General features: G+C 40.8%; 1 protein-coding gene across 1 annotated transcript in view; it reads right to left on the bottom strand.

The window, feature by feature from the left end:
* Positions 1-12,026, bottom strand: part of Abca13 (ATP binding cassette subfamily A member 13) — a 428,395-nt gene that overhangs the window by 205,855 nt on the left and 210,514 nt on the right. Inside the window, exons 40-42 of the mRNA XM_036201460.1 lie at positions 9,343-9,539; positions 3,060-3,217; positions 1,499-1,729 (exon numbers count right to left, since the gene is read on the bottom strand). Coding sequence (XP_036057353.1) covers positions 1,499-1,729; positions 3,060-3,217; positions 9,343-9,539 — 586 coding nt within the window. The remainder of the gene's footprint in view (positions 1-1,498; positions 1,730-3,059; positions 3,218-9,342; positions 9,540-12,026) is intronic.

Consider the following 12,026-nt stretch of genomic DNA (forward strand, 5'->3'; position numbering starts at 1 on the left):
CAAAGTAGAACAGTTTTAACAAGCTACTATAATAAAAATTAGGCAGGTATGATTTTCTCCCTCCCTCCCTTATTCCCCCACAATGTGTTCATTTGCTGAACTGTGTTTACCAGCCATAGTTAATTATAGGTCCCAGAACTGAGACTAACATGACTACTGCTGAGGAGGAAGGGACATATATGTACACCAAATGATTTCTCAAGGGTTGCCTTGCCCTTGATCTAGACCACAAACCCAGCTTTGTGCCTTTTACCCCGAAACTCATTCTAATGCTCACTCTAATTTAGAAAACTGGCCATTTTAAGTCCCACAGTTATCCAAAGTTTCTAATATGTGGTTCAGATTAGTAACATCTACTAACAATAGCAACAACAACTACAAAAATTATTGGGCACTGGCATTATATCTGAAAACAGTAAGTTAAATTAGAGAGGCTAGCACAATAGTCCCTTGCTTATTTTAACTTTAATATTCTGTCCTTCTGTTAGTTTTTAATCTGTAGCACTTTCAATCGTTAATAGCAAAGTAAAATTAAAATTTACATGATGGTTACATGTAGGCATAATATTAAGGACTCACACAAAGTCTGTCTTCCATTGGGTTTTACAACCCAGCATTTTTCTTCAAAATATGAGCAAATTTTTGGCTGGCCACTATGATGGGACTACACTGAGTAGTGGTTATTCTTAGCCCAGTCCCAAGAGCTGAGAGCACCGGGTGTCAGAGAAAAGAGGGAGCTTGGGACTGGGAGCAAGCCAGCATTCAGTACCATGTGAGTGGTAGATCATCTGACACTTGTCTATTTGCCCAGTGTATAACCACAGCTACCAAATAGAGGTCCACAGAAGAGGCAGGTACCGTCACTACCAAAGAATGGTTATCTAGAGATTCTAGTTCAAACACATCTCAGTTCTCAAATATAGGAATGCAATTTGCTTGAATGGTAGTCACCAATGAGGTATATTAAATTCTGGTTTGGGCTCCCACTATGCATGACTGTGACAATTAATCTCACATGTCAACATGATGAGAACTGGAACCACTAGGAAGATAAGCCTCGGGAAAGACTTATGGGAGACTATCTTGATTAGAACTGAATGGGAAGCCCCATCCTGAAATGAGGTGCTCTGTTCCTTGGATTTGGGTCCTGGCTGAATAAACAGGAGTAAGCTAGCTGAGGACAAACATTCATCACATGTCCTGATTGTGGATACAATGTGACCAGCTGCCTCAAGCTCCTGCTCCCCATGACATCCCCTCTATGATAGACTGCATATCCTGGGACTAGAAATCAAAATAAATGATATCCCCCTTAAGTTGTTTTTGTAATAGATAGTTGATCACAGCAACAAGAAAAGTAATTGATATAGTCTCCTAATCAGGCCTTGAAAATAAATAATCAATAAATATACACAGTAGTCTCCTTCTCTTCCACATTCATCCATATCTTTCTGACTATGGAACTAGCCATGAAAACATAAACCACATCAGTATGTACCTCTTCCAAGGTGGTGTCTGAGATGCCATACCCCGTCAGGTGTAGGTGCTGTAAGTTCTGATCCAGGGCCTGGCAAAGCCCCTTGAAGCAGGTCTTGTCTGCATCCTTAGGGATGGTGTAGGTCAGCTCACCTCCGCTGCTATCTTTCAGGAATGCTTGTGGAATATAGACCTGTATCAAGGATGTAACACGAGCCACATCCTTGGGCTCCTGGGTTTCTAGGACAGAAGGCTACCAGAAAGAGAAATGGGTAAGAAAGCAGTAAGGAAGATCAATCCAATCACTGAATTCTTGAGTAATATACTTATATATGTGTTATTTCAGAATTATATTTCAAAACATGGATAGATTGCTGCATTTAAGCAGGAGGGGGCCTTTCAATGATGTGTTGCACATTTTCTCTTCTTTTTTAATATATGTGTATGTGCACACAGGCACATGTGCACCAATGTGGAAGTCAAAGGACAACTTCAAGGTCATCCTCACTGAACCAGGAGCTCATCAATTAAGTTAGACAGGCTGGCCAGTAAGTACCAGGGATTCTTCTTGGCCTCTCAGGTCTGAGATTACAGGTACACATTATTAAGCCTGGCATTTTATGTGTGTTCTGGGGTTCTAACTCGATGTCTAATGTTTGTAAGACAAACACCTTACCAGCTGAGCCATCATCCAAAACCCTTTTTACTATTTTATAAAACATAAATCTACAGTGGTAATCTGGTGAGGCTGCTTTTGACCCATGTGCCCAGACTGGTTCCAAATGCCCTGGAGACATTTAGAGTAATGCATTGGAGTGATGTTCTCCTTCCCTGAAAAAAAAAAATCACTCTGGAGACTCAAATCCTAGCAGTTATATTGCAAAACTATGACACCAAAGAGAGAAAAAACACAAAACAAAACAAACAAACAAACAAACAAAAAACAGGTTTGAGTGTTCTAAAAGTGAGAACTAGGATTCTTAGCCAAAGAGAAAGGGGCCTTCTCTGGATAGCAATATAATCACCTCAGCTAGAGAAAAGTCAAAGAGAAACCACACTCAATGGAGTCAAGGACAAACTTTTTGAGGGGCACCAAGAATAAGATAGTCATGAGGACCTGAATCATGAGTTTCTGTATTCTAAACACAGGATCTCTGCTCCTTTCCTGGATGACAATAGGCAACAATAGTGACAGATGTGACTTAGGTTTGAGCTCTCCTTTCCTGACCATCTCCTTGCTATCTGCCTCTATGATGGGCAGGGTTTCAGCCTCCAGAAGGGAGTACCACTGTCAAAATTATTTCTAGACTCCTTGGCCATAGTGCTTCCTGACAGTTGTTCTTGATACGTATCAGATCCTTCTGGCTCCTCTTATGTTTCTTCCTAGAAGATTAAATGCACCCTAGGGTTCACAGATGATAGTCCTCACTGTTTGGCCTAAACAGCATTATTTAGGCTCCTGGGATATTGTTCACAAAAGGCCTCCAGTGGGACATTACTGTTGTATAAGTGTCCTGCTTTGTTTCCAGTGACATGGATGGGACAGGGCTTTCCCAGTGAAATAAAAGAGTGACACTCCTTACCTGTTTGGTAAGTGTCAGGGTGAGTCCTTGGCCATAGGTCTCCTTCAGGCTTGCAGGAGGAGCATAGCATCTGAGCCTCCCTTGCTGGAGAACAGCCACGTGGTCACTGAGCATCTCAGCTTCATCCAGGTGGTGGGTAGTGAAGATGATTGTACGACCTGTTACCAAGCACAGGATGACAGCATCAGAACCAGCATAACAAAGGCCCTCTCCTAAGAATGGTGAACTGGTATAGGATTGAAAGGGAGCTAACAGTGTTTTAAACAGTGGGTGCTGGAAGGGTGCTATGTAAAAACATAACTAAGTCTACTTTCAGAATTAGAGATCCTGAGATGTTTTCAATATAGTTTTCCCAAAAGGTCTTGACTGCTGTTTTCACAAGTGCCCTCCACACTATCCTCCATTAAGCTTAGGAGACACTGTCAGGCAGGAAGGGAGAAACAGCTATGAAATAATTGGCCCAAGTTCAGCAGCTTTGTTTTCCAGGGCTTAGATGTAATAGAATCAAAACATACACTGCATCCTAGAAATCACGTAGAAACCTTGACCCACAAGAATGTGGGAGACAAGTGTGGGAGCCAGGGATGGGAGGTTACATCCTGAGCCTTCCTAAGGGGAGAGACGCCTGAGTCCAGCGCTGTGACTTCCTTCTGCAGAAATCCATGTTAAGCTCACATGTGTCCACAATGAATTGAGAATTCATTACCTTTCCTGGTGGAGAAGAAAATCTCTGATTTACCTTAGAAAAACAGAAGGCACAGAAACTCACAGTATTTGAGGAAAGCTACTTCAGTTAATATAAACAGATGATGCTCTTGCTTTTAGCTACTCTCTCCCCGTTCGGTCTAATTGAGCCTCATTTTGCTAGCCTATCAAACAGAATAAACATATTCATTGATTCTGGTTTCAAGAACAAATCTTCAAATAGTGAATGACAAGCTTGATTTTAATTCTACTTAATTTCATATTTTTCATAAAAGAGAAGGAGCAAAAGGCCAAGAGTCTTATTGTTTTTTTTTTTCTCTTCTTGAGTTTGTTTTTCATATTGTTTGGTTTGATTTTATTTGATTTTTTGAGCCTTTCTCAATCTGTAGCCCAAGCTGGTCTAGAAGATCACTATGTAGCCCAGGCTAACCTCAAGTCTACAGCAATATTCCTGTCTCAGCCCTAGGATTGCTGGGAGGTGAATCACAGTGTTTGTCTTCCAGTTTGCTTTTTAGAATCCACCTAGAAAGAAACAATGAAATGTAGTGCAAAACGCAAAACGCAATAGAGAGTGGAATGTCCAGTGCCAATTCTTGCTAATTGGGCAACAACTTTGTCTTTTAGTTCCTGGATGCTAAGAAAATGTACTCATTGCCTGATCTAGGAACATCTGTTACTCTGATTAGAGCTATCCTGCAGTTCAGATGCATGTCCCCATACAACACAATAATCTAAAAACAGAAGTCTACTCAATCCAGACTCTTAAAGGAAATGAAGGGAAGAAGGGTGGTATAAGGGGCTGAGAGAGAAGGAAGAGGAACAGAGAGGTTATTGGCTAAATCACACAAAACTTCAGTTATGCAAGGTGGTAGATTCTGGAGACCTGCTATACAATACAATGGCTTCAGCTATTCATTGTGCATGTGAAAATTACTCTGAGACATTAGCCCTTTAATATTACACACACACACACACACACACACACACACACACACACACACACACACACACACCGTGTACATTTGTAAGGTGATAGGCATGTTAGTTAGTTCTGTTTAATCTTTTCTCTCTGCATATAAATATCAAATATCATGCCACATGTACAGTTTTTACTTGTCAACTACACTTTACTAAAGCTGGAAAAGATAAGTAATAATTCCCAAAGCATTTAGATTACAGACACAGATATTTGATCCATGATAGCTCCCAGTGAATGTTACTGGAACGCAAGATGCTGCTCTATCCTTAAAGAGTATTCTTCCAAGCCATTACTCTATTGTTTCTTTCTGATTCTGGTGATGCAGCCTACCCATAAGTTCTTCCCAAAACTTACAGTTCCTAAGTTCATCTCTGTGTATCTTTGAAATGACAAGATCTTCTCATGTATGGAAAGTCCACACACCAGATACTGAGCCATACATTTTCACTAACAGTTCATTGACTCCTTAGAGTAGTGCTTCTCAGCCTTCCTAATGCTGTGACCCTTAATACAGTTCCTCATGTTGTGGTGACTCCTAACCATAAAATTATTTTGTTGCTACTTCATAACAGTGACTTTCCTACTGTTATGAATCACATTGTAAATATGTGATATTCAGGATATCTGATATAAGACCCCTATTGAAAGGGTTCTTCAATGCCCAAAGGGTTGAAACAAACAGGTTGAGAACTGTTGGCTTGGAGAATCCTATAAAATAATGAGAGAGTCTCCTGTAACAAAGAAAAGTGCAGCTTAGAGGAGCTTGGCCATCTCTCCAAGCTCACAAAGGAAAGGTACAGCCAGTCTGAAATGTGTTCTAGGCATTTGTCATGATGTGCCATCTGGCTCTGGTGTCTCTCCCTCATTATTGATCTTTCCATGGTGGACACTGAAATGCTGGCACCAGAGCTCATCAAAAGCTCCCACTGTCTACCAAAGAGCAAAAAAAAAAAAAAAAAAAAAAAAATACCCACAAGATTCCCAATAGACTGAGCATCCAATGCCCAGTGTTCTGATGGGAAAATCTCTTTTCTCCTCAGCAGGTAACATTTGTTCCCACACTGTCTTAACTCTTTCTCACAAAGCTGTGCCAGTTGTTTACAGGAATGAGCTGTACATTTTCTTTTTTTTAACATTTTCATTTTTGAAGATGTGTTTTCTTTTTACTACTGTCTAGCTAATCTTCTTGCAGACTATTAATTTTGTACTTCAGTCAGTAAAACAGTTTCAAAGGAGTCTTCCAAAGATGAAAATAACCTCCATTAAACAACAAGGAAAGTAATAGCAGAGTTTAATGAAGATGATATTTTTCTCAGACTTGCACTGCATCTGTCCATTCTGAGTATTCGAACTTTAAACATTGCATCAACTAACCAGTCAAGAAAGGAAGAGCCGAGGATGGGGATGAGATTTGTGAAATGCCATCCTTTGGACATGGCACGACTGATACCCATATGAACTCACAGCAGTGTGGCCACCTGAAAAGATCAAGCCAGTTGTTGCTGGGGAGTGAGAATAATTCTTTCTTGAGGATTTGGCCACTGCTAGTTCTCCTATGTGCTGGTGGATGGCTTCCACCCCCATGTACTTACAGTCAGTTCTAAGTGGATTTAGTGGGTTATAAACAAAAAAGATGGGAAGGTGGAAGGGGCATGTTGGGAGTACATGGGAGGAATTGGAGGGGGGAAGGGGAAGTATATATGATAGTTCAAAATTAAAAGGAAGTTCCAGAAGAGAGATAGAAGGGGTTCCCAAAGAAGTATTTGCAGTTGAAGTTTGCTGGGATAGGGAAGGCCATTTTTCTTTAGGGAATGGCTAATATTAAGTTGCTTATGCCCCAGTACATGACACAACACTTGTACATATATGTGTAGCAATAGCTGGACTCAATGAGCTATTTTTAAAAAGCATAAAATTAGAAGTGTAGTGTGTCAATGGGGCAGGGAAGTTTGAGGGAGTCAATGAGGGATGGCTATGTTCAAAATATTATATATGTATAATAATTTTTCAGAGAATATTTTAATGAAGAAAGTATAGATCATTAAAATATAATTAATAAAATTTTACAATGACTCGTCTATGATTCTTAAACCAAACAATAGTTGTGGGATTGCACTGTTTAATTTGTACAATCCACAAGAGCAAGGAAATTATAATCCATTAATCTAACCCTCATCCATCATCTTTATCAGCCCCAACTCGAAGTGGTAGGAAAAATCAGTGCCCATAAGCTGCATTCAGTGTTTCCCATGAGAGCTTCCCATTTTGCATCTGGGCCCTTCTTCTGCTCTCTCAAAGGGCATGTAGGTAAGTGGAGCAAAGAGGCTGAAGGAAGAGCTGCAAGTGGGGGTGAAGAGGACTTAACCTCTTTGGACTGAGACCAAAGGGCGCGGTCCTCTCACCCTCAGCATTTGTAGCATGGGCAGGGACTGCCTAACGGAGTCAGACCAAAGTGTTTCATATTCCATGCCTCCCACTTATCTGAGGCATTCTGGCTGCAGACCCCAAAACCCGCCCTGGCCTCCAGCAAGATAGCTCCAAGGGCAGCATCTCTCACAAGCTCCGGCTCCCTCTCAGTGTTGCAGCTGTGCAGCTAGGAAGAAAGAGAATGCCAGCCCCTGGTGCTTACCAGGGGTGCAGAGTTCTACTCAGCATCCTGAACTCCAAGCCAGCTCCATAGACAGGACCTAAATTCTTCTCATGCAGCTATGCAACCCAAACAAAGAACATATGAGACAGCAGAGCACTATGTGGGTTCTCCTTCTCTAATTCCTCAGAACTGCAGAACAGAACTGTTGCCTATTTGCTGAAGAAAAGGGCAGGCTCTAGATTGTTCTTTTCCCCTCATTTTCTTCTACAGCAAATCCTGATCTGCTGGAAGTTGAAGTTTTAAGTCAAGTAAAAGTAAAGTCATATGCTAGGAAAGGAAAAGAGGGTAAAGGAGAAACATTGTGTAAGATTGTGTGTAACTTTGCCTCAGAAGTTTTGATAGTCCTTCAACACGGAGATGTGCTTCACTGTCCCCCCTGTTCTATTCAAAGAATGTTTCTATGTAAACTGCTTATTACAATACTTCCCGCCTGTCTGGAGTATGGAAACAGTCGGAAGATGAAAAGCAGCATTTGCCTCTCTAACGCTTGAAATGGCAAATGAGCATATTACAGAAGACAAATGGACCCTCGAAGGCAGAGATGTGCTTCCCTCTTTGTCAGCAGGCTCTAAAGACGTGAGACTATCAAATGTCCTCAGCTTCCATGTGTAATAAAAGCTGCTACCATTTTGATTCTGAAAACTTTCCAATGGGCCTATTTGCCAGCCTGACATGCTAATGGGAAGTGGTAGGACCTTCAGGAGATGAGGCTTCCTTCTGATCTCTCCTTCTATGCTATCATGAAGTGATCATCTTATGCCATCTACCATAATATACTGGACTACCACAGGTCCAAAGCAAAAGGACTTCTGTGGCTAGCATTAACTGTCAACTTGAATAGGCTAGAGTCTTTTGAGATGACAAATCTCAGTTCAGGGATCATCCCACATCAGGTGGGGTCATGGGTATGATAGGGAGTAACTGTTTAGAATGATGATTGATGTGGGAGGGTCCAGCCCACTGTGAGCCCCAGAACCATCCCTGGGCAGGTGGGCCTGAGCTGAGTAAGATAGCAAGACAGAAATTGACCCAGAGAGTGAGTCAGCAAACCATGTCTGTCCAGGGTTCCTGCCTCCAATTTCCTGCCTGCAGTTTCCTATCTTGCGTTCCTTCTCTGACTTCCTTCAATGATAGATTATGACCTGGAAGTATATGATAAAATAAACCCTCTCTTTCCCAGGGTGCCTTTTGTCAGAGTATTTTATCCAGGCAACAAGAAAACAGACTAGAATGAGGACTAGCCACTCATTTACCAGAAGCTTTGAAAAATGTGAAGATTTATGCCAAGATAATTTTATAGATAACTATGTCAAGTCACACTCACTGCATAAATCACTGTATATTTTATGGTACAGATATTGATCTTAGACTGCTATAGCTTTTATATAAATTTTTTTTGTTTTGCTAACAATTGAAATTTTGTAGAATATAATATAGATTTTCTTAAACCCCTAATTATGCCCTATTTTTTCTCTTAATAAATACAATAAAACTTGTGTTTGATTTCAAAAAAAAAAAGAAAAGAAAAGAAAGAAATTAGGAGCCCAAACAGTCTTCTTCTCCGCTAAGTTAATTACCAGCCACAGCAGTGGAAAGCTGGCTAACTGAGGAAAGTTTGTCTTTGATGACCTCTAATTGCATCCTTTCATCTTTCATGTTTCTAAAAGTGGAATAAAATCTGGCCAAAACCAGTTTCAAATGATATCACCTATAACTCTAGCTCATTGACTGTATCACTGCTAATACTGAGTTAAGAGATCAAATACAAAGTAGGTGTTCTAAGTATTATAATATATTAGAAAACAAAAGTATCATAAAGTATTAGAATATCTTACTTGTTCTGAAACAATATCCTGCATCCTCATTGTAATACGACTTGCTTCACATACACAATGCTTCTCAAGCATAGCATTGTGGAGAGAGAAAGTGGAAAGGGTCTCATCACCTACCTTCCCGGTACTTGAGTAGAATGTCCCAAAGGCTGCGACGGGAGCAAGGGTCCACTCCACTGCTTGGCTCATCCAGAACCACTGTCTTTGACATGCCCATGAAAGCAATGCCAATGGAGAGTTTCCTCTTCATGCCTCCAGACAGAACTCGAGCTGGCTTGTGCTGATGCTGAGTTAGCTCTACTTCATCGAGAGTTCTGGAACAACAAGAAAGTCCACATTCTTCTGCCTGAATACCTGAAATCTTTGCTCTGGCTTTCATGTCATTTATAAGGGTTTACTGTGCCTGGGGTCTTTATAAACTGTTCAGGGTTCTTATGTCAAGAGTTAGGGATGCTAGGGTGTATACTAGGCACAGTAGCATTGAACTGATGTACAGATAGATAGATAGATAGATAGATAGATAGATAGATAGATAGATAGATAGATAGATAGGCAGATGATACCAAGTATGATGTTTGTCACAGTGTCTGCAAGGCATTATGTGCAGAAAGTGCTTTGGTTGACTCTCTAGAGAAGCATCTCTCTTGTTTTCATTCAGGCCTCCTACAAAGAAGGGACCTGAATTCTTCTAATCCATACAGAGAACAGTACATTAGCAGAGGCAAAGCCCCAGGGTTCACCAGAGTCCTTTAACTTGCTGGCCCACTGTGCATGAAATTTTTATGGCCCCATCTAACTGACTATATAATCAGGATTTTGCAATGATGCCCTGTCCTGCGTAGAAATCATCAATTATCACTAACATTAGAATAAGTATCTAATTATCTTTCAGTCTTGAGAGTTCTAGATTTCAGAAAACTAACAAAAAACCTTTTTTGTATTTGTTGATCTTTTTAGACATTGTTTCATATATTTTGATTACATTATTTTCCTTTTCCCAACTCCTCCAAGATCCTTCCCATCTCTTTCCTCTTTACCCACCCCACTTCATGTTTCCCCCTGTTAAAAAAAATCAAAATAAATAAACAAAAAAATCAAAAAGACAATGCAAAACAAATTTTTAAAAAGCAAACAAAAACATGGAGTCCATTTTATGCTAGACTGTGTGCAGTGACTAAGAGACTCTAGAGCACTCGGACTTAAATGGGATGTCACACGACTGCCCTCGAAACTCAGGGAACTATGAGAAAGAGGAAGTAAAAAGATTTTAAGAGCCAGCAGTGGTAGACAACTCCAAGGAAACAATGTCTTCCCAACACAACAAGGGCCAATGCATGGATGAACTCACAGAGACTGTGTCAGCATGCACAAATTTGACCCAGATAAAATGAGAAAGGGGAAGTGGCCACAAAGCCCCACTCCTAATCCAGAAGTTATTTGTAATTGATAGCTTCTGGTAGATGGGGAAATTTTGTGTTCTTCAATGGAGTAACACTGGGTACTCCATGGTAGGCACCATGCTCAGGAGTAGTTGGTCAGCAAAAATGTGGTGTTTATTCCTCTTACTATGAGCCCACCCTCTTTTCTCACATAATTCCAACACCACTATGCTTTAAAGGCCATATACTAGTAACTTACTCTCATTATTTACTTTAAGTCTTTCTGTTTTAACCTGCCCTAACCAATGAAAGTGGAGCCCCTCCCTGTGAGCGACTGGACAGTCCTGCTTAGCATTTCCTGACAACTCACAACTGAAAGGTCACTGCAGCCAAGGAGGAGGCTGCTAGCCAGGTGCATGAGCACCACAAGGGCTCTGCACAGCTGAGCTTCAAGAACACTTGGCTCCTGGAATGCTTCCAGATCCCTAGCAAAGTAGCAAGTGAATGACAAGGACTTCCTTGTCCAATGAATAGGACAATTTTCTTATCAGTTTCATTCTTTCTGCCTTTTTTGCCTGACACACAGAGAGTACTCAAATCAGCTTCTTACTGTCCAGTTTTCAGCCAAAAGCCAAGGCAGTTTGTGTTTAATCCAAGGCTCAGAGTATGTTTCCTGCTTGGTACATCTCAGCCTAATCTCAGGCAATGACTCAGCCCCTGTTCTCCAGGTGTAGCCATGGCTTAGAAGACCAATGCAGGAAAGAGGAGAAAGAAAAGAGCGGTTCAGCAAGTGCCTAGACTCTGTAGTCTCCTAACACCTTTCTACATGGACCATTCCAACACAATGAAGGCCATGAGTCCATTCTACTCATTTGAGGGTGCATTAATAATAAATGAGTCAGCAACGAAGATGGACAAGAAAATACGTTTTTTTAAAAACTGTCAAATGCTTTCAAACTTGCCTGTTCTGATTAGATTTTAACATACCAAAGTGCTTCCTGTTTGTCTGTTCTATGGACAGCACTCAGGGCCTCTGTCATATATCTGAGAAGCACATGCAGATGGGTCCTGTTGATGACTGTACCCATGGCATTTAAATTAATGAATATAATACCAGCTAATGTCAATGGAGTCAAAGGACTTGACTCCTCTCCAGATAAAGACACGTTGCTAGGACTTTTGGTCTCTTGGGTATTGTCTGATGACAGTATATGAAAGCTGCTCTCTGGGGCTGGAGGAGGAATCTATGGCAAAACCTGGTCATTCCCAGCCTGCTGGTTTTAGGGCATGCTCATAGGCTTAAAATAGATATAACTATCAATGATAGGTAAACCACTTGCAAACATTGCCCAAGTGTTAGTATCTGTTGTTTTGTTTTGTTTTATTCTTTGATTTTTAAAAATCCAAAATTACTCAAAAGCT

The sequence above is a fragment of the Onychomys torridus genome, chromosome 10, assembly GCF_903995425.1.
Source record: "Onychomys torridus chromosome 10, mOncTor1.1, whole genome shotgun sequence".
Taxonomy (NCBI): Eukaryota; Metazoa; Chordata; class Mammalia; order Rodentia; family Cricetidae; genus Onychomys; species Onychomys torridus.